At 42.6% G+C, this 21,429-nt stretch overlaps 1 protein-coding gene across 2 annotated transcripts in view; it reads left to right on the top strand.

The window, feature by feature from the left end:
• The window catches only part of BRD10 (bromodomain containing 10), a 51,526-nt gene extending 40,477 nt beyond the window's left edge, over nt 1-11,049 (top strand). For both annotated transcript variants that reach the window (XM_086629482.1, XM_086629481.1), the window contains 3 exons: nt 794-909; nt 3,940-4,127; nt 6,317-11,049. In XM_086629482.1, the coding sequence (XP_086485608.1) occupies nt 794-909; nt 3,940-4,127; nt 6,317-9,945 (3,933 nt within the window). In that variant the 3' untranslated portion in view covers nt 9,946-11,049. The remainder of the gene's footprint in view (nt 1-793; nt 910-3,939; nt 4,128-6,316) is intronic.
• The last annotated feature ends 10,380 nt before the right edge of the window (nt 11,050-21,429 follow it).

Genomic DNA, 21,429 nt, shown 5'->3' on the forward strand with positions numbered 1-21,429 from the left:
AGAGTGTTAAAAGATGTGTTTTGCAGCGTTGTGGCCGCCATGGTTTTGCTGTGTATATGTATATGCATGCTAATTGTCTTTTACCAGTGTCTTTTATCCTCTTACAGCCTTTCCAGAGTTACTAAAACATGAATTCTTCATGGGAGATCATAAGACTACATATATCAGTTTGCGAAAGAAAACCATTTTTAAATTATACATTTGAGTTAAAAGTTTAAAGCTTTTATGTTGGAAAACTGGTGTCTGCTGCATAGTTGCTTACTTCATAAACGACCAATTTGCAGAACTTTTCTTTTAAAAAAACTTTTTCTAGAACTTTTTTTTATCCCTAAAATTGTAGTAAATTGTTTTTACAAATAATAATACTACAAATTATATCACTTACATTAAATGAGATTGTGGTAACATTTTCTGTAGAAATTTTATCTCTAACTATTAGAAGTGTACGTACGTGGTTGGTTTCCCTGACCTGAATAGATTACTACTGACGTTAGTTACTCATTTAAGTGATTTTAAACACATGGTGTGCTCATAGGATTCTGCTTCAGCAAAAAGTGAACATCCTTGCAATATTGCTTTTTTGATTAGGACATTATCTCTCTCTGTAGTATGAAAAAATAAAAGTAGAAGTATTAGTAGGTTAAGAGTTGATGTAACTGAAACTTCCTAATGTTTTCTTCCAGTTATTTTCCTCATCAGTTGCATTAGTGTGCCAGGATCATTGTAGTGCCAATACAATATTGCAAGATTTAGGTCTGATGCAATGATAAATAAATGGTATTTACGTTTGCAGGGAAGATGGTACCACCGGAAGCAAGCGGTAAAGGAATTGCATGGTACATTGATACGACTGCTGAATGAACTGTTACCGTGGGAACCAAAGCTAATGAAAGCATTTCAAAGGAACAGGTAATTAGCTGCTCTTTTTTTCTTTTTAACAGTAGTGTATGGGATAGGAAACAGAACAAAATTCACCTCTTAAAAACTAATCAATAAGTTGGCTTCTCAAATAAATTAAATTAAAAAACTTTGAGGAGCGAGTCACTGCCACCACTTTGGTCGGAAGAATTATTTTATGTTCCAGACTTGGAACTGGCTTGTTTCCATTCAAGTTTCTGATTTTCCTTAGGTGTTCATTTCTTCCTGTCTGTAGGAATTCAGACTACTTTTGGAAATGTGGCAGGTACTAATACTGTTAGAAAAGATTTCAGTTTCCAGCATACAGGGTTTCCGGTTTTATCCTTTATGTAAATTCTGCTGTGGAATGGTTTGGTGCCCAGTATTAGTTGCTGTTTGTTTAGTGTGGTTGTAGAATACAGAAGTAGGACTGCTGTGTAAAGTGTGCAGAAGTACTAGTTGTGAGGTGTGCCTAACATAAGTAACTCTTAGTCTGGAACTGGGTGGCTGAGGTCTTGCCTGTATACGTGCTGGTAGCTAGAGAAGCATGCATTTAGAGCAGAGACTTATTTCTGAGATTAACTTAATTCATGTTTCTTAAGATCTATGTTTTAGGCTGTAAGCCTAGTTTATTCAGCAATGTTAGCCTGGATATTTCCATGACATAACTCTTTAGACAAACACACGGTATACCAGGGAACAGCTCCAGCTGAAAAACAAATCTTTACAAATCTTGGGTAGGAAAGAGAGATCAGTGGGGACTGCTGGGTCGATGTCTTGGCCTGGTTCATTATGCAGCTGCGAGGCAGCTGTCTAGCACCAATGTCAATGGTGAAGAAAGGTGTCATGTGAAAGGGAAAAAGCAACTGCGTAAAGATTGCTCATGCTGGTGTAGACCACAAGTCTAGCTGCAGTTGCAGTGTCTATAGGATGTCTCAGCTAGCTACTAACATCTACTAACTGAATGACAGTGTTAGCCTTCTAGCTTGTCAAGGGCTGGGCAGACCTCCTTCCTTCTGTGCAAGACCTCAGTATGCAATAAGAGTCTGGAATTTTCCTTCCTTCCTTTTTATTGTCTTTAATTAGTAGGAGCACTCTTTGTGATCAAAATCCCTTTTTTTTTTTCCCCCCTCTAATCTTTTCAAAATTAAGAGAGAGTATAATGTTGAATGGTATTTGAATAGCAGCAAGGTTTAAAAGGAAAGGTTACTTGTGACCACTGATCACACTTTCTCACTGGCCCCACAGCAGAAGTTCCTCAAAAGAAAAAAGGAAATTCCCATCCTGAAGCTTTAGTACAGTAGTGGTTCCGTAGTGTCATCCTACAGCTCCCTAATGTCCTTCTGTAGTTCTTCCACATCTAGACTTCAAGCTCAAAATCCTAATAACAGAGTTGAAGTATTGTCCACACTATGTCTTCACACAGACTTCAAGGTTGTGTTCTCTCAGTGAGAGTGTCAAAGCTGTGAGTAAACTGTTAGGTCCTACTGACCCTGACTAGCCTTACCTCAGCCTCCATCCACATCACCTGCCCATGGTCTCAACAACCCCATCTCAGGTCATTCTGCAGCCTTCAGTTTCTGCCATAGGAATGCCGGTTTGCAGCTCAACTACAGTAGCTACCCTGCCTGGCCATGGGTCTTGCTGATCTGGACCGACCCTCAGACTGACCTTGAACCTGCATCATCACTGTGGACCTGCTCAGAGAGCAGTCGACTGGGTCCTGACCCTGGCAGCCATCAGTGGACCTGATCCTGATATGAACGTGTGAATTGACTTCCCAGCTTGACCTCAGACCTGCCTCAGCACCAGGAGCTTGCCTGTTGATCTGCCCTCTCGGTTGAACCCAGCTACCACCCCTAGGCCTGCCCTGCTCCCTCAGTCAGGGGTGGTGGGATGGTATCCTGGCTGGTGGTGCTCATGCCCCGTCAGCTGTGACATCCGGCCTGGCTCCTCTCTCTACATCCCTTAGGGAGCTGCTGGCCATTGCTGCCCTCAGTGCAAACAACTGTTACTTTAACGCATAAGAATAGGCAAATTTAAGGTCTTATTCTTACTGTCCTCAGGGTTAGATCCAGAGTAGAGTCTAGATTGTTCTGCGCACAAGGTGCTAATTACTGTAATTGACTTACTCCTTTGCTAAATAGTCCTCCTGGATATTGTGTTGGTTACTACCAGCTGAATCCTGTAGTTCACTGTATTTATACACTAAAATACCCCCTAGATCTTATCTAAACAATGTTTTAGAAGAGGGGACAATGGAATATGTTGCAGTTCAGGAGCACCAAGGTAACTGGATGTGTTTCTGAGCAGTGTTCAAATGGGCAAAGCAGCTATGTACTTCCATCATATACACATATTTTATTGGAGTGTGAGCCTATGGAAATGACAGTGGTAGCTGTTCGAATCACCCAGAGATAAGAAAGTTTTATTAAAGGAGAAAGTTATGTTACGGTCCATAGCTGGGCCAAAAGCATGATACGTTTAAGAAAACAAGATTTACTTAATTCTCTAATCGGGGCTGCCTTCAGAAGAAAGAGTAGGCTTGTTGCAGCTAATACTCAAGTCTGTAATACAAAGGTACATTTGTCACAATGCAAGAGGAAGGAAGAAACAGAAGATGGGTTCAGGAAAACAGTGATGGTCATATGTGACTCAGTCTTTTTGCCTGTTGTTAGAGGACTTAATGACATAAAATTCAGTCATAGAACCATAGAATGATTTGGGTTGGAAGGGACCTCAAAGATCATCTAGTTCCAACCCCCCTGCCATGGGCAGGGACACCCCCCACTACACCAGGTTGCCCAAAGCCTCATCCAACCTGGCCTTGAACCAACCAGTCTTGGTGAGGGAAGGAACCTTAACTGTCACTTCCCATTTTCTGCATTTAAGAGACTTGCAGACAGAGCTACTCTGATTTATTTTTTTTTTAAGGGCACAGGCAATTAATTCTACACCAACTCTTGTGTGGCAGCAAGTACAAATAAAAAAGTGTTAAAAACAGTGTGGTTCTTTAGTAAAATTAGGTTTGTTATTTTCAAGGTCTAGGTTGAAGAAGGACTATGATGACTTTAAAAGACATCCAGACCATGATAAATTTACCAGAGAATTGTGGAGTAATGATGAAAGTGAAGCTGATTCTGGCAAAGATTCTTCTCCCGTAGTATGTGGAAAATCTTCAGAGTCTTCAGAACATGGGGCAATTCCCAAAAAAGACCACCCAGACAATGGTAAGTGCTTATTTGATGATAATTTGATAGCTTGAAATTGATTCAGGAGCTTAATTTTTCCATGTGAGCTTGTGTCCTACTTTTTACCTTAAATACTACTGTGATAGGATTGAAATAGCTTGTGATGCATGTCTGATGGTTGTAGACTAGAAGGTGGCAGACATGACCAAGATGGAAATTCTGATTAATGCAGGTTTTTTCCTTTTTTGCGCTTAACTATTTCTGTGATAACATAGTAGGCATGCTCAGAATTTACGTTTATGGTGGGTTGACCTTGACTGGCTGCCAGACACTCAGCCACTGTGTCACTCCCCTTCCTTAACAGGACAAGGAGAGAAAATAAGATGGGAGAGCTCATGGGTCAAGGTACAGACAGAGAGATCATTCACCAGTTATTGTCACAGGCAAGCCAGGCTCACTTGGGGAAAATTAATTTGATTTATTGCCAATTACAAGTAAAGTAGGATGGTGAGAAAGACAAAACCTGAAACACCTCCCCACCACCCACCCCATCTCCACCTTATTACCAGGCTCAACTTCATTCCCAATTCTACTGCCTCCCCTGTCAAGTGGCACAAGGAGGATGGGGACTGGGGGTTGAGGTCAGTTCATAACACTTCCTCTCTGCTGTTCCTTGCTCACACTTTTGCCCTGTTCTAGTGTGGAGTCCCTCCCATGGGATACAGTCCTTCACAATCTGTTCCAGCCTGCGTGTTCTCCGCAGACTAGAGTCCTTCAAGATGAGACTGCTCCAGTGTGGGTCCCTCATAAGCCACAGTTCTGTCTGGGGCCTGCTCCAGTGTGGGCTCTCCATGGGCTGCAGCTTCCTTCAGGGCATATTCATGTGCTGTGGAATGGAGTCCTCAACAGGCTGCAGTGTTGATACCTGCTTCAGCGTGGTGCTCCATGGGAGAGGATCAACCTGCTTCACCATGGTCTTCATGGGTTGCAAGGGAATCCTTTCCAGTGCCTGGAGCACCTCTTAACCCTCCTCCACTGACGCTGGCGTCTACAGGGTTGTTTCTCCTCCATTTTTTTGTCACTCCTCTCTGTCACGCTCTTCTGCGCAACATTTTCCATGAGGCATCACCAGCTTGGCCGACGGTCTCAGCAGTGTCTTGCAGTGGATCTGCTTTGGAGCAGGCTGTGTCTGGCACAGGACAGCTCCTTGCCTCTCCCCATTGCAGCCCCTCACTGCCAAAACCTTGCCAAAAACCTTGCCAAAAACCTCGGTGCACGGCCCCTCTGCCCACCTGGCACCCCTGCCTGCATCCTGAACCCTCCTGTCCACTTCACGTGTACCCTGCTTGCTGGCTGGTCCAGCTCAGTGCTCAGTATGAAATGTGTGGCACTCAGACCCTTGCCCACAGGCACCCCACGCTCACAAGTCCCCCTGACAGGCCAGCCCAGACCTCAGGGCTCCCTGCTCATCAGCTAGTCCGGCTTGAGGTTTGCCAGGGAATGCACACTGCCTCCACGTGCACAGGGTTTGGAGAAAATGCAAACAAACACCCCTCGGCAGCCAGCAGCAGGCACATGGGCTGTGTCCTTGCAGCTCCTCCTTCCTCTACACATCCCTTCATGGGTTTGTAGAGCTCTACTGATTCCCTCACCCCTCCCAGCCCAATGTCCAGGATCTTCCCTGGTTTACAGTCGTATCAGTTGCTAAGTTGAGGTTGATCTTACTGGAAGGAGCACCTGCAATTTCATGATAGCCCGTCAGTTGTTGTGACTGCTGAGGTTGTTTCTTGTCATTGTTTCTATGTTTGTTTTGTTAGATCTGTGACTCTGTATAATTTTTTTTTCCTAGCTTCTCATTTCTCCCCTTATTTTCCCGATTAACCAAGTCGTTGATGAGATGACCTTGCTGGAATAAACATTCTCATGCTCTCACGTGCCTTTGCCAATTACTGTGAATGGCCAGGCTTGATGTTCCTCACTGTCTCCCTTGCCAGTTAGGTTTCTGTCCCTGTATGTTCTTGTTTATGTTTTCCTCCTCTCCTTATTTTACCCCTTTTTGCATTGAAAAACGTCCTTGACCAGATGCACTTAAAGAAGCAGAGCTTCTCCCACGTGTCCTTACACTTGCAAACTAGCATTTTGCCTTTGGCTAGATACTGTAAAATTGTTATATAGTGGTATCAGTTGCAAACATGTAAAATGCAGTTTCTGTTTTAATATTCTTGCAGATGAAATGAAACTATTAGAGATGAATTTGCCTGCAGGAAAAAACAAAATTCTGAAAAAAGAATCGACTTCTAAAGAAATACAGAAGACACTGCCCAAATGTGTTAAACGTCAGGCCAAGCAAAATAGTTGTCTGGATCAAAGCACTAATGAGCTTTCACCAAGAAAGAAACCTAAGTTGAGCACTAATGAGGCTGTGGTCCAGAGTTCAGAAGGTAGCCTGCAGCCAGACAGATGTTTGACTGAGCTGAAACAATTTGAAGGGTCAGCTCTGGAATTGTTTTCCTTAATAGATCCTGCAACATCAGTATCAAACTTTCCAAAAGGGACCAAACCCATCCAGGCCTTGCTTGCCAAGAATACTGGGAACAAAGTGACCTTAACAAATCACCTGTCACCTCCCCCAGCCATAAATGTATCTACTTCTGAAAAGCCAGTTTTAGCGCCGTCGGAATCATCACTGTTAAAACCAGCATTGCCCTGCCAGACCAGTTCAAAGACTCCTTTACAAATGGTATACAAAATGCCAAATGGCCACTGTGTACCAATAGACCTTAACAACAGCTCTATGAAAATTCAGATGCAACCTGTGATTGACCCTAAAACTCGAGAAAAAGTAATGCAACAAGTTCTTATTTTACCTAAGAATTTTCTTATTCAGCAGAAGGAGGGAAAAATTGTGTCCAAGGACGTTCAGTCACTACAACAAAAGTCGTCTGAGCTGCGCTGTACAAATTTACCAGAAATGTCACATGTCAGCGTTTCTTTAACACCTGTTGTGGTAACAGGCCCTGCAAATGCCACCAGTCAGTCACCTAGTACAATTTTTAACAGCAGTATTACCCACTTGTCACAAGCGACTGGTCTCTTGAACTCTACACAGCCATTGCCTGCTGTAACTTCAGCAGGCAGCTTGTTATCATCAATGATTATGGTGAGCCAAACTGAAACTGACAAAACCAAGACTACAGTTTCAACTGCAGCGTTCCCTGTGTCTTCAGCTTCACCTAGTCTTTCCACAGCTAGCCAGTCTTTGATAGCAGCAATAAGTGGGTCTACCAACACTGCTTCTGCATGTCATAGTCTTGCATCACAGCAGACAGCCGACTCCTTTGAAGCTAGGCAAGAGCTGAAGACGATGTGTATAAGAGAATCACAATCTATCCTGGTCACAACACGGGGTGGAAACACAGGAATTGTTAAAGTGCAAACAAACCCAGACCAGATTTCACCTAGTAGTTTATCTTCTAGTTCAGTTTTCACTTACGCGCCTCAACTTCAGGCCTTTCTTGTGCCCAAAACCACAGGATTATCATGCTCTACTCTTCCATCTGTAGCAACAGCCACGTCTGGTCTCCCACATATTGGACAATCGTCTCGTTCTGGATTTGCCCCTTCAACGGCTGCTTCTGTTAACGTTCCAGCTTTCCCAGCTGATTCTACCCAGGCAATGGAGAAGAATATCAAATTCGCATTACAGCAGCCTGCTGTTGGGGGTACTCTGGGTCAAGTAATAGAGAACTCCTGCTACGTGTCTGCTTCTTTATCCTCCATTTCATTAGCTAGCAATTTGATGTCAGCAACTCCGAGCAGTTCTGCTAGCATGACTAGCACTGGACAAAATAACACTGTCATAACTCCTAATTCTTCTATGCAGCAACAAGGTGATACTACAGCTAAAACAAATCCTGCTATACAATCTGAGTATAATTCAGCAACAGATGGAGATTTGATCGGTAGTGCTCCAGTCCAGAAACTTACATTTGTCACAAATCCACCTATTTTATCTCCCTGTGGGTCATCAGGGGTCAGTATTATACCCTCTCCAGCATCCGCTGGTGTTAATGCTCAGAAGTTGGTTTTCATTAACACACAAATTGCCAGCGGCCCATCAACCACCAGTCTCGTTTCAGAGTCATTGAAACATAACATTCCTTCTTCCCTGAGCAAAGCCCTTGTTAGTGCCACAGAGCAACCGCAGTTGGTTCTGATCGCATCTACAGTAGCAGCACCAATAAAAATAAACTCATCACCAACTATCGCTCAAGTGAAAGATGTGAAAATTGGACTAAATATAGGTCAAACCATTGTAAATAGTAAAGGCAGTGCACAACAGGCCCCACCAGTTAACATATTGCACTCTGCCATTTCTAAGGGAGAAGAGAAAAAGAGCATGGGCTTGGCGCTGTCTTTGACAAGCAGTAGTGCTGTGGTTCCTGTTCCAGGTTTTGTGAGTCAAAGTGCTGTGTCAGTTAATGAATCTGGGTGCGTTGCAACAAAAGCTGAAAATGCCTTTGCAGTGACAACAGCAAATGCATGTGTAGAATCTGTTTCAGTAACATCAAGTGGGACGTCTGGGACACAGCCCACTGTTTTGATTGGTGGGAATGATCCCGCAAGAATAAGGCCAGTTCTGGGTAACCGACTGTGTACATCAAATGTTGGAAATGCTGTGGGTATATCAACTGTGAAAACAGGACATCTTGCTTCATCTGTGCTCATTTCAACAACACAACCGACAGTATCTCCTCTAAACGTAGCTTCTGCGTTGCAGTTTCCAGTCATTAGCTTGCCTGGGTCTGTAGCTACCCCCCACAAAGTGTCACATACAGTTCCTCAGTTGGCAGCAGCTCCAGCTCCTCTGCCGGTACCAAAAAGCCAGTTTCCCACCCTGCTTCAGTTTCAATCGGGAATTTCAGCTGCTGTGCCAAATAATGCAGCTGTTCACAAACCTCAGAATGCATTGCCCCCTTCATCACCGAATACAGGTAAAGTCATTAGTTTTCCCAGTTTTTCTTCCCTGCAGTGCCAGCAGGTGCCTCCCGGTACAGAGAAACAAAGTCATACTTATGCTAGTTCTACCGTTCAGATGTCTGCAGCTTCGCCAACTGTACCAAGCAAGGCGGGAGGTCAGTTGAATGAACCTTGCATTCAACAGAAAATAGTCATTAACACCTGTATGCCTTTGGCACCTGGAACTCAAATAGTGATTAATGGTACTTGTTTTGTTGTTCCACCACAAGGCCTTAGAGCTGGCAGCCATGTTCTTCTTCTCTCTTGTAATACAAAAGAGACTCTTCCTTTAACTGTTAACCATGGTCAAGAGACTCAAGGTGTACCAACTGTTAACCCAATAACCTCGAAAATCATGCTAGCACCAAGTAGCTCATTAAGTTGGCAAATATCAAAACATCCTTTGAAAAGCTCTACAAAGATTGTGAACTCTTTTGGGTCTGCAGATGCTTTACCCATCGTACATGCAACACCCCAGATATTTAGTACTCCTGCTAGCTCGTGTACTCCACTGTCTACTGCAACACTAACTGTGTCTTCAGTGGTAAAATCTCCTGTTAATGTTGCAGCCACGTCTTCTGTGGTTTCTGCCATTCGTCCTCCAAACTCTCATTTAGCAAGCAACAGTTCAGTGTTTCACTTAGACACCTCTATCAAAAAACTGTTGGTGAGTCCAGAGGGAGCCATTTTAAATGCTATAAATACTCCAGCATCAACAGTTTCTTCACTGTCTTCATCACTGCCTCCTGTTGTTGTGTCCACAAGCAGGAATTCTACCACTGTCTTCCCTGCATCTCAGTCATCTCGCCTTCATAAACTTGACAAAGCTGCATCCTGAATTTACTGCAAATGAGCCACTTCAAGATTTTGGGGCATTCTTCTGACTTTGGAAGTTGTAACTATTGAATAATTTCTTACATCGTTTGAAACAGTTGATTTACTCAAAATTACCTAAGATGACAGTTCTTTCCTGTTTACCTGTTGGGCACAGGAGGAAGAAAAATTTATTTAGAGAAGACATGTTTTCAGAGAGTTCTTTAGAAGAAAGGTCAGAAATGACCAATGAGTTCGTTAAACATTTTATGTTAGAGAAATGTAGCCCTTTGCACATGTTCCATCTTACAGTATGGACTGTTTGCCAGTGTGTTTATGACAGTACACATCTCCTTTTTATTTGTCAATTTTATTTTTGATTTGTTTCTGTAAAAAAAAATATATTTATGCATTGTAAAAATGCAGTCTATGGTATAGAATTGTACATATTCATGACTTCCTAACAATCTGTACTAAACTATATGTACAAAGAACTATGCTGTCTTATTTATGTTTTGTTTACATAATGTATAGTTTTTTAAGTATTTTAGTAACTTTGGACCAGTGTACTGTTTAGCAACGATGCAGAAGAATCTGCATATAATAAATCGAGTTGCTGTACTGCTTTGTGTTGGCAATAGTTTAAAAATGTGTGTATCTGTTACACCATGGCAGAATACATATATTTACATCTTCCTACGTAATGCAGCTGCATCTCAGCTTTTGGAATATAGTAGAATGAAATTATTTAATCTCTTCTGCTCTTCTTTGTGGTTTAGATTTCACGTGATTTGATAGGAGTTAGAAGGAGTGCCATCTTGTTGATCGTACTGATAGAGAGCAGGATAACCCGTGCTTCATCCATTCTTAATAAATGTTTAGTTCTGTTGGCTAAAATCTCCAGTGATGTGGTAAGGCTAGAAACGGTTTCCCGGACATCGGTCTAAGTCACACTGGTTGCTGTTCAGGATTACCATGTTTTGTCATAAAGCTCACAGATCTACTGAACAGTTCATTATCTCTTTTTTTACAGCCTTGTATGTATTTCCACATATCTGGTAACTAACAAGGTCACTCTTTAATCTTCTGTCTAGCCGTGACAAGCTATCCAAATTTTTCACCAGTTACGCTTTCTAGATCTGTATTTTTTTCTTTAGCTTTTAATTGGTCTATCTGGAAGGATAGAGCTAAAACATTTCACAGTATTAAAGGAGGCCTTATTAGTGCTTTGGGTGGGAATAATGCACGTGTTACTTAAACCTTCCCTTTTTATGCAGTGTATTCAATATTTGTTGGCCTAGGCTCAGCTTTCGATCTGATAAAACCCTTGGGTTGTTTCCTGCAGATCAGCTGAGTTCACAGGTGCCCATTGCAGTGTTCACGGAAATAGAGAATTTTTTATGTGTGTTTTGAGACTTAGCATATAAAGAAAGGGTGCCTGTCTAGCTAGCAGCTCTTATTTTATGGAAGATGATGATTTCAGGAGTGCTATTTCAAAATCTGAAGTTGTAGTCTCTTTTAGTTGCTTGGAAGATCCAGTCTTACGCTGAACATCTTCGTATGCGTGGGATTTTTTTGTTGCTTTTTTTTTTTTTTTTAATTTTTAGATATTAGAAGGGAAGAGATCAGGTTAGGAAAGCTAAAGCCCTGATAGAATTAAATCTGGCCAGGGACATCAAGGGCGACAAGAAGAGCTTCTATAGGTATGTTGGATAAAAAGCAAGCGAGGGAAAACATGGGCCCTCTCTGGAAGGAAACAGGAGACCTGGCTACCCGGGATATGGAGAAGGCTGAGGTTCTCAGTGACTTTTTTGCCACAGTCTTTGCTGGCAAGTGCTCTAGCCACACTGCCCAAGTCACAGAAGGCAAAGGCAGGGACTGGGAGAATGAAGAACTGCCCACTGTAGGAGAAGATCAGGTTCAAGACCATCCAAGGAACCTAATGATACACAAGCACATGGGACCTGATGAGATACATCCACAAGTCCTGAGGGAACAGGCAGATGAAGTTGTTAAACCGTTGTCCATCATGTTTGAGAAGCCGTGGCAGTCTGATGAAGTTCCCACGAACTGGAAAAGGGAAAATATAACCCCTATCTTTAAAAAGCTAAAAGAAGAAGACCCAGGGAACTACAGGCCAGTCAGTCTCACCTCTGTGCCCGGCAAGATCATGGAGCAGATCCTCCTGGCGACTATGCTAAGGCACATAGAAAATAAGGAGGTGATTGGTGACAGCCAACATGGCTTTACTAAGGGCAAATCCTGCCTGACTAATTTGGTGGCCTTCTATGATGAGGTTACAGCACTGATGGATAGGGGAAGAGCACCTGACATCGTCTGCCTGGACTTATCCAAAGCATTTGATACTGTCCCACATGACATCCTTGTCTCTAAACTGGAGAGACATGGATTTGACGGATGGACCACTCGGTGGATAAGGAATTAGCTGGATGGTCGCACTCAAAGAGTTGTGGTCAACGGTTCAATGTCCACGTGGAGGCCAGTGACGAGTGGTGTTCCTCAGGGGTCAGCACTGGGACCAGTGCTATTTAACATCTTTGTTGGTGACATGGACAGTGGGGTCGAGTGCACCCTCAGCAAGTTTGCAGATGACACCAAGCTGTGTGGTGTGGTGGACACGCTGGAGGGAAGGGATGCCATCCAGAGGGACCTGGACAGGCTGGAGAGGTGGGCCTGTGAGAACCTCATGAAGTTCAACAAGGCCAAGTGCAAGGTCCTGCATGTCCAAGCACAAGTACAGGCTGGGTGGAGAATGGATTGAGAGCAGCCCTGAGGAGAAGGACTTGGGAGTGCTGGTGGATGAGAAGCTCAACATGAGCCGGCACCGTGTGCTGGCAGCCCAGAAAGCCAACCGTGTCCTGGGCAGCATCCAAAGCAGCGTGGGCAGCAGGTCGAGGGAGGGGATTCTGCCCCTCTGCTCTGGTCTCCTGAGACCCCATCTGGAATACTGTTTTCAGCTCTGGAGTCCCCAACACAAGAAGGACATGGAGCTGCTGGAACGAGTCCAGAGGAGGCCACGAAGGGCACCTCTGCCATCTGGAGCACCTCTGCTAAGAAGACAGGCTGAGAGAGTTGGGGCTGTTCAGCCTGGAGAAGAGAAGGCTCCAGGGTGATCTTATAGCAGCTTTCCAGTACCTAAAGGGGCTACAGGAAAGCTGGAGAGGGGCTTTCTCCAAGGGTGTGTAGTGATAGGACAAGGGGCAATGGCTTTAAACTGAAAGGGGATAGATTTCAATTAGATGAAAAAATTTTTTACTCTGAGGGTGGTGAGGCACTGGCACAGGTTGCCCAGAGAAGCTGTGGCTGCCCCATCCCTGGCAGTGTTCAAGGCCAGGTTGGATGGGGCTTTGGGCAAGCTGGTGTAGTGGAGGGTGTCCCTGCCCATGGCAGGGGGTTGGAACTAGATGATCTTTGAGGTCCCTTCCAACCCAAACCATTCTATGATTTTATGATTTCAAAGAACTCAGGAATGTTAGTTGCCTTTTTAATAGCTATGACTTCAAAGGGGGATAAAAGCTTACGTATCTGTAAGCAGATGCATATTTAGCACTATTCTTAGACTGATTTTCTTCAGGATGAAGCTTAAGCTTTTGCTCCTCATCCTGTCGAGTTTCGTCCTTCCCCTCCCCATTTGCTACACACAGTTTAACAGTTTGGATCTTGAGTTGAAGAATAAACCCATAGCTTACTCCCTCAGTGTTGGCTGCCCTTCGTATTGTTCTGAAAAGTAGTCTGGTAACTAGTTAACTAGAGTTCTGGGAGAGAAGAAAGGCTTTCTTCTGGGGAAGAAAGGCTTGTGCCTTCCATAGGTACCTTCCTGCACTAGCTAAAAAATTTGAATTGGGAAATTACTTGTTTCTGGATCAGCAATCTCCGTCTTATCTCAGGGTTGGGAAAGATGGAAGCTGTGAGTTTTGTGGTGAGAGAAGGTTTGTTTTTATTTTTGAAGAAGCTACTTGGTACACTTTTCGTACTTTTCATTCAAGGTGTTGTGCCATTGATTTTGAAGACACCTAGTAGTAAGTGGTGTCTGCCTGCCAGAGTTCACAATATTAAGGCTTTTTAATCTGACTGCACTTTGCAATTGAATGCTGCAGGTGGCTTTTCCAGCAGTGGAGTATGGCAGAGAGTGGCAGTTTCTTCACTGATGTTTTACATACTCTAAAACCATTTGTACCAGCCACACGTTTTGTTTCCATTTCACTGATGGAACCTTGGGACTGTCTGTCTTGGATTTTTCTTTCTTCTAACAATGGCTGGTTTTCCTTTTTTATTTATGCTTGTTGTAGAGGGAGTATCTATGTTGTTTGGAAAGCTTAAGACTAGGTTCTACTCTTGCAGGTGGCCTAGATGGAGAAGAAATCTTGCATGACATTTTTCTGTGTGCTGATGTAGTAAAAAGATTTATGCTGTAATTAATTCTAATAAAGAGAAAAGTCAGAAAAGCTTTATTGGAGGACTCAGAACTCAAGCTACTTACCTGAATTATTTCTGAGACATTTTCTGAATTAATATGATAATATTTTATAATTGTTCTGCAAATATTGGCAGGCATAAACCTTGCAACATGCAAAGTTCGATTCAGTTTGATTAAAATTTTCATGGACTTTTATTCTCTACTGCACATATGTTCAGATTCCAAATCCTATTGGAGAAAGGCTTGAGACTGCTATATGATGCGTTTGCATGACTCGTTGTTTTGTAAAAACAAATTTTTGTCATTTTTGTGAATAAAATTCCTCTTCCCATCAGTGTTCTCCGATCATGTAAATGTTGGTCAGAGTACGACTTTCTTTCAAATGAAAGTAAATAGCCATTAACAATTGCTACATATCTTTTGTTCTTTGTACCAAACATATAGTGCTACCTATAGCACAAAAAACTGTTAAAAAGTAGGTTGCATTCACAGACGCAATGAAAAAGCAGAAGTACCTGCCTCTTTACCTGAAGTTCAAAAGAGGGTTAATTGCACATATAAACAAATATATATATAAACCAATCTTTGAATAAAACATTGAGCTTGTGAAATACCTTGCTTTTAGGCCGCTGCAGATACTACATGTAGATATTCAGACCCTATATTATGTACAAAACCTTGGGTTTATTTGTCACTTTCACCATTTTGGAGAGTATGTTTGATATTTACCTAAATGGTCATATTCTGCACAATAATTTTGCTTTGCACAATAGTTTTTGCTGCACAATAATTTTCATTTTGCCTCACTGTTCTGTTCAAACTCGTGAGTGTTTGTGCTGCCATTTTCTTCCAGGGGTACTGCCTCTACCATACGAGAAGCAATCACGTTTCACAAATGTTGGGAGTCATAGAGGTGTCTGTTCAAACCGAGCGTGTTCCTGTCAAGACGTTCAAATCCACTCTGATTTCACTCTGTGACATAGCAAAGAGTACAATGCAAAAAGTGAAGCAAAAATTCTCCTGATAAGTAAGTGAAGAGAAATTATTTGTCTCATGCAAGTAGGTCAGAAAATTACCGAAAGCTGGCATTTGAAAGGCATCCATAGCCTTATCACAGAGCTTTTTTCATAGCTGGCTTTGCTTATATTTTGTGGTAGTGCAGAATGTTAGTAGCCCAAATTGATTTTAAAGTAAATTAATCATTTTTATTACAGCATGAGTGTTTGTCATGATGAGGCCGTTTACTTTAAAAAGAACAGCAGGAGGTGCTCAAAAAGGCTTGAATTCATGTAGCCTGTTCCCTGCAAGCTGCACCTGAAGTGAGTTTGCTGGCTCAAGACTAGTAGTGCTGGATCAGACTAAAGGTCCGTCTGTCCCAGCATCACGTCTCTTGGAGCAGTCCGTAGTAGCAGTCCAAAGGAGCGTACCAGCAGGTCTGAATGCTCTTCTTCATATCCACTAATCTGTGAGCCAGAGTCTTCCTCAGGCAGCTGTGATTTTTTTTCAATGTAATAGGAGCCCTCAGTGTATTTTTCTTGATGAAATTGACTAATCCTTTCTAGAAACGTTCTTGAATACGTGTAAGCTGTTACCATCCACAAGGTCCTGTGGTAAAGAGTTTCTCACGCAGCGTGTAAGTAAATCTGCTTGTTTCTGAACCTGGCACCTGCCAGTTTAATTAGGCACAAATAATGTTTATGTTGTAAGATAGAATAAGCTTTTGCTCTTTGTTTGTTTTTCCATGTTTATTTGTGTTTCCATGTAGACCTTTGCCATGTTGGTTGCCTCTTTTCTCGGATACAGAGACGCAGTCAATTCCATTATTTCTTACACGGAAGTAGCAAATTACTGTCATTGCTGTGTGTGCCTTCTTCAGTTATACTATGTCTTTGGGATGTGGGATCAGAATAGTGCACGTTCTAGAAGTGCTACAAATGTATTCAGCAGTGTGACGATGAATTTTCTCTCATAATAATTATTTCAGATTTTTGGAGTGGGTTTCTAACCAGTGTTTAGCCTTGTGCTGGCATTTTTGTAGAAGTATCAGCTGTAAACCAAATACACAGCAGTGTCAAAATAAATGCAATTAATCCTGTAAGACTGTACCACTTGCAGAGTATCGTGGCTGTAAAGACCTGATCTTTAAACCAGATTATTGAAACCACTGCAAGTCTGGCACTCTTTTCTCTCCGTACAGTTCCTACTTTTGTTTGTTCTCTCTCTCTTGAAAATGTAGAAGGACAAACTGCTGTAACGATTTTGAACATGATGATTTTTTAACTCTCCTTTTTTTTGTGCATAGGATACGCGTTTAAGTCTGTACATGAGGTGCACAATCATTTTGTATACATTGGCACCTAAAAAATTTTCGGTTGTTGAAGAGGCCACTTTTGCAAATGCGACACAGATTATTTTAAATTTTAATCTTTCCCTTGAAACTACTCTGACATAAACTTTAAGATCTTGAGGAACACAAGTTTTCTTATTTTCTCAAAGTACTGAATTTGCTGATTAATAATCATACCTGGATATCTGATGTAAATTTGGAAACCGGAATACTTTGGTGTTTCATATATGATTGGTCCAAAAGTTCTGCAAGAAATTGGTTTTCTCACAGTATCTTTTATTGCACTCTCAACTGAACTGAACACATTAAATGGAAATGGTATGTAAAAGCAAAGTAAAGGAAACATAATTAATTGCTTATAATATTTCTTGAAATTAAGTTTATTACACAGAAAGTGTATTCAAATGTCCCTAAATGTGGTTTTCTACCTTTTGCAGATGAAGACAATCAAGTACAGAGTTCTCATAGCAACGTGGAAGAACCAGGAACAGGAACCTTGGTCCCCTGACTCCTCTTCCAGTCTCCCATCCATAACTAAAGGTTAGACAACTAGATTATTGCTCTATTTTCCCCTATTCTTGCTTTTTGCAAAGAAGAAAAATTAATTAGAAAATGAAATTTTTTCAGGAATGTGAGTGACACTGACAGGTAGCGTTTATTAGAACTAAATAGGGTAGGAAAACAGGACAGGAAAAGAACCACTATAACTGTGGTTTTTGTGATTGTCTTCAGGCTTTAGAGCTTTGCTTGTCAATATTGACGTCATAAAAAGAGACAATATGCTTCTTTAATGAGTTGTTCATATTGATTCCTTCTAGGAAGTGTACAAGTATAAGATCAGACTATTTTGGCTATCTATGGGTCATGGACACCTAACAGCAGCACATGCATTGAGATCCTGCCCATATAACGTGCTGGTATTTGTGGAATCATTCCTCACTCCCTTTTTTTTTAATCACATGCAGCAGTAAAATAGAATATCAAAGAGAGATTAGTGATTGGGTATTACTATGTAGTCACAGAGTGTCTTGGTTATAATAAGGAAGGAGTGGAATTATGATGGAATCAATTTGCATAGTATAAAAAGCAGGTATTTTTAGCATTATATTCAATTTTAGCTACTGGGGATGAGGAGTTGCTTGCGTCTTTTTATGAAAAGCCTTGTCAATTCATATTAGCAGCATGCCAATACTAAAATTACAATAGTCTGTCTGAGGTTTGTCTGGCCAGCATTCCACAGCTCAGCTACATGTGATGCCTTCTAAAATATTGTTCTTGCCTGCAGAGTGCTTTTCTGCAAGGTGGTCTTAGAAGAACCTTGGATAGACAACACAAAAATTGAGAGAGGCCTGTCATAAAGTGTTTTTCTTCCATGGCCTAAGAAATTGATGCAAAAACATAACCTTTTGTTGAAAAACAGCCTGTATTTGAAAGTGAGTTTCTCACTCTGGCACATGGAATGGAAGTGATACGGCTGGTACAGCAGTCCCACCCTGGCATGAGCTGCACCTTAGACTGGGCATTTATCTCACTGCAGTTGTCAGTAGAGAATGCTGAGCAGAGAGAACAAGAAATAAATCAAGTATGAGTTAATTTTCCCCAGTAGGTATACACAGCCTCCAACAGTAATTCCAGGAGAATTGTGTGAACTCAGCCTGGACTTGTCCGTGGCGTGAAAAGAACAGATTTTGCAGCCAGAGAATCAGGTACTGGAAAAAAAGGAGCAGTAACTTAAGAGAAGCAGAGTGGAGAAAATGATGGACGTAAAAGCATAAAATTTCTTCTCCAGTTTAAGAAATGGTAGGAGAGGTGCATGAATCCTGCTAAAAAGCAGAAGTTTTGAACAAGGAATTGACTGTGAAATACCATTGTTGTCCTTCCTGTTGGTGAGGCCAAAACCCAAGAGATGTTGAGCATGTTGTCTGCATGTCCTGGGGGTTAAAATGTAAAGATGGACTTCTTAAATCTGTGTTGACAACCAAAAACGTTCAGGAAGAGATTTCTGGAGATACAGGAATAGGAGCAATTTATGACAAAGTAGGCATCTGATACCTTTTAATCCTTGCAAGGATGCCTCTACAGGAGATGAATGTTCAGGGAATATTCACACTTACCATGTGATTTTGTTGGTTTACTGCAAATTCTGAGGCGGTTCCAAGATTTTTCTGAATATAGTTACCAGATGACAAGCCTAAAGTTCCTCCTGCAAACAGCTGCAGACAGCAAATGTAGCACTGAACGGTGTCTAAAAGCAGCAGCTGTTTTGCTCCTGAGTTTCAGTAAAGAGTTACTTGGGGTGTAAGTGATGGTGTGCAGAAACAGAAGTCAGTTAGTTCTGCCAAGGTAAATGGGAAAGGGCAAACTGACAGACATTGAAAGATTAGACATTTTTTTTTAGAAAATACTTTTCAACAAAAATGAGCCAGTTCTTTTCCCTAATAGCTACAGGAATACAAGAATTATAAGGTAAATTCAAACAGAATTGGGAAAAAAGGATGCTTTTCTGTGTAAGCAGAGAACATATTGAGCATGCAGCAGAGCAGTCTGTTTCTCCCATCCAGAAATGGAAGCTAGCAGAGTTAAAAAGACCTTACAAAATTAGTATCGAAAGACTGAAGTATTTTGTATTAGGCCATCTCTCTTTGTCTCGTACTGGATTGTACTGGACTCGTGGTGTACCTCTCAGGAAAGGAGCAAATAAAGCACGTGCTCCAAACGAGTAATTGGGGCTATACTAAAATGCTTTAGAAATGTGAAGAAGACCCACCTGCTGCTCAAGCGTTGTTCAGGTTTTGGCCCACGGGAGTCCAGCAAGAGTGTAGGTTACCACTGTCACATGGCAAGAATTTTCTGGGGAACTAGAGAAGGCAATAACTGTGGCTTGTATCTTAAGTGTCAATAGTGCTGTCACAGTGGATTCTACATTCTGCCTTTTTTGTCCTTGGTAAAACAGGGCCCAGTAATCTCCAGTTCTCTTTTGATGAGTGAATTTGAGAGATGGTTCAGGGTGGATGAGAATGAGATGGATGAGGATCTGTCCTTCATGTTCCCATGAGCACAAGGCATCTAGGAACACTGCTACCTGCAGAAATGTGGTCTTTTTCATTGACCCATGTCGTGTGTGCATTGAGCAGAACCTATGTGGACAGAAAGTCTCGAAAAGCTTGATTTTTGCAGCAAGGGAAGTAGTAGTTCTCTCTGTTCATCAGAAACCAAGCTGCCTTTGAGCCAAGGATTTTCTGGGAAAAGGGGGTAAAGTGAAAATGGGAGGATTGTGTAAGAATGTGGAATACAGAGGGTCAATTCCAAAAAGTGCATGAGGGCTGGTTTTTTAGCTGTCTGCGTATGTGAGATGTGTAGATAGTAGCTGTAGATAGCTTTTTTTGACGGTATACTGCTGCTAGTTTACCTTTTTTACTGTCTATAAAGTTCAATGCATATGTGTGGCCAGAAGACAACACTGGAAACCTTCAAGCACTTTTCGGATCGAATGGGCAACAAAATATTTTTTATGAAATGGTGTGAACACACAGCAGTCTTTCAGTTTTGTTTTACAGTTTGCTATGCAGTCAACAGAAAAGTACGAATGAGTAAATGCTAGTTTTCCAAAGCACGGAGGAACTCATTAACTTTCTCTTTTACGTAAGAAGTGAAAATAAATTTGCTTCTACAGGTAAGAAGATGTGCTCTTACATACTTAAATACATGGACATACACCCACAAAGTAATGGATGTTTTACCAGTATTAGACATAAACGTGAATCAAAATAGGCTGGCAATGTTTTATTTAACTGAAGAATTACAAGCAGTATAGAATCATAGAATCATAGAATGGTTTGGGTTGGAAGGAACCTCAAAGATCATCTTGTTCCAACCCCCCTGCCATGGGCAGGGACACCCTCCACTACACCAGGTTGCCGAAAGCCTCATCCAACCTGGCCTGGAACACTTCCAGGGATGGGGCATCTACAGCTTCTCCCAGCACCCTGTTCCAGTGCCTCACCACCCTCTGAGTGAAAAATGTCTTCCGTATGTCCAATCGAAATCTCCCCTCTTTTAGTTTAAATCCATTGCCCCATGTCCTATCACTACACGCCCTTGTAAAAAGTCCCTCTCCAGCTTTCCTGTAGCCCCTTTAGGTACTGGAAAGCTGCAATAAGATCACCCCGGAGCCTTCTCTTCTCCAGGCTGAACAGCCCCAACTCTCTCAGCCTGTCTCCATAGCAGAGGTGCTCCAGCCCTCGGATCAGCTTCGTGGCCTCCTCTGGACCCGCTCCAGCAGCTCCATGTCCTTCTTGTGTTGGGGACTCCAGAGCTGAACACAGTATTCCAGGTGGGGTCTCAGGAGAGCAGAGCATAGGAGCAGGATCCCCTCCCTCACCCTGCTGCCCACGCTGCTCTGGATGCAGCCCAGGGCACGGCTGGCTTCCATAACTGGATGGCATCACAGGGACCCTGGCGCGCGCTGGGGCAGCTGTACCGGGGCACCCAGCAGAGCCCAGCACTCGCTGCTGAGCCAGCAGCGGGAGCGCACCCCGCGTGCCAGTGCTCTGGCGAGCCTGCGCCAAGGGGAGCCCCGTGGGCTTTTCCCCGGCGTCGTGCAGGAGAGTGAGGAGCCTCGGCGTGCCTGAGGGGCTGGGGCTGCAGGAGGGGGCTCGGCGGGTGGCACTGGGGTACTGTGTGACGCTGTGTCACCTGGCCCTGCCCTCGCAGTGTCTCAGAGG

Source organism: Tauraco erythrolophus, chromosome Z (genome assembly GCF_009769465.1).
Source record: "Tauraco erythrolophus isolate bTauEry1 chromosome Z, bTauEry1.pri, whole genome shotgun sequence".
NCBI lineage: Eukaryota > Metazoa > Chordata > Aves > Musophagiformes > Musophagidae > Tauraco > Tauraco erythrolophus.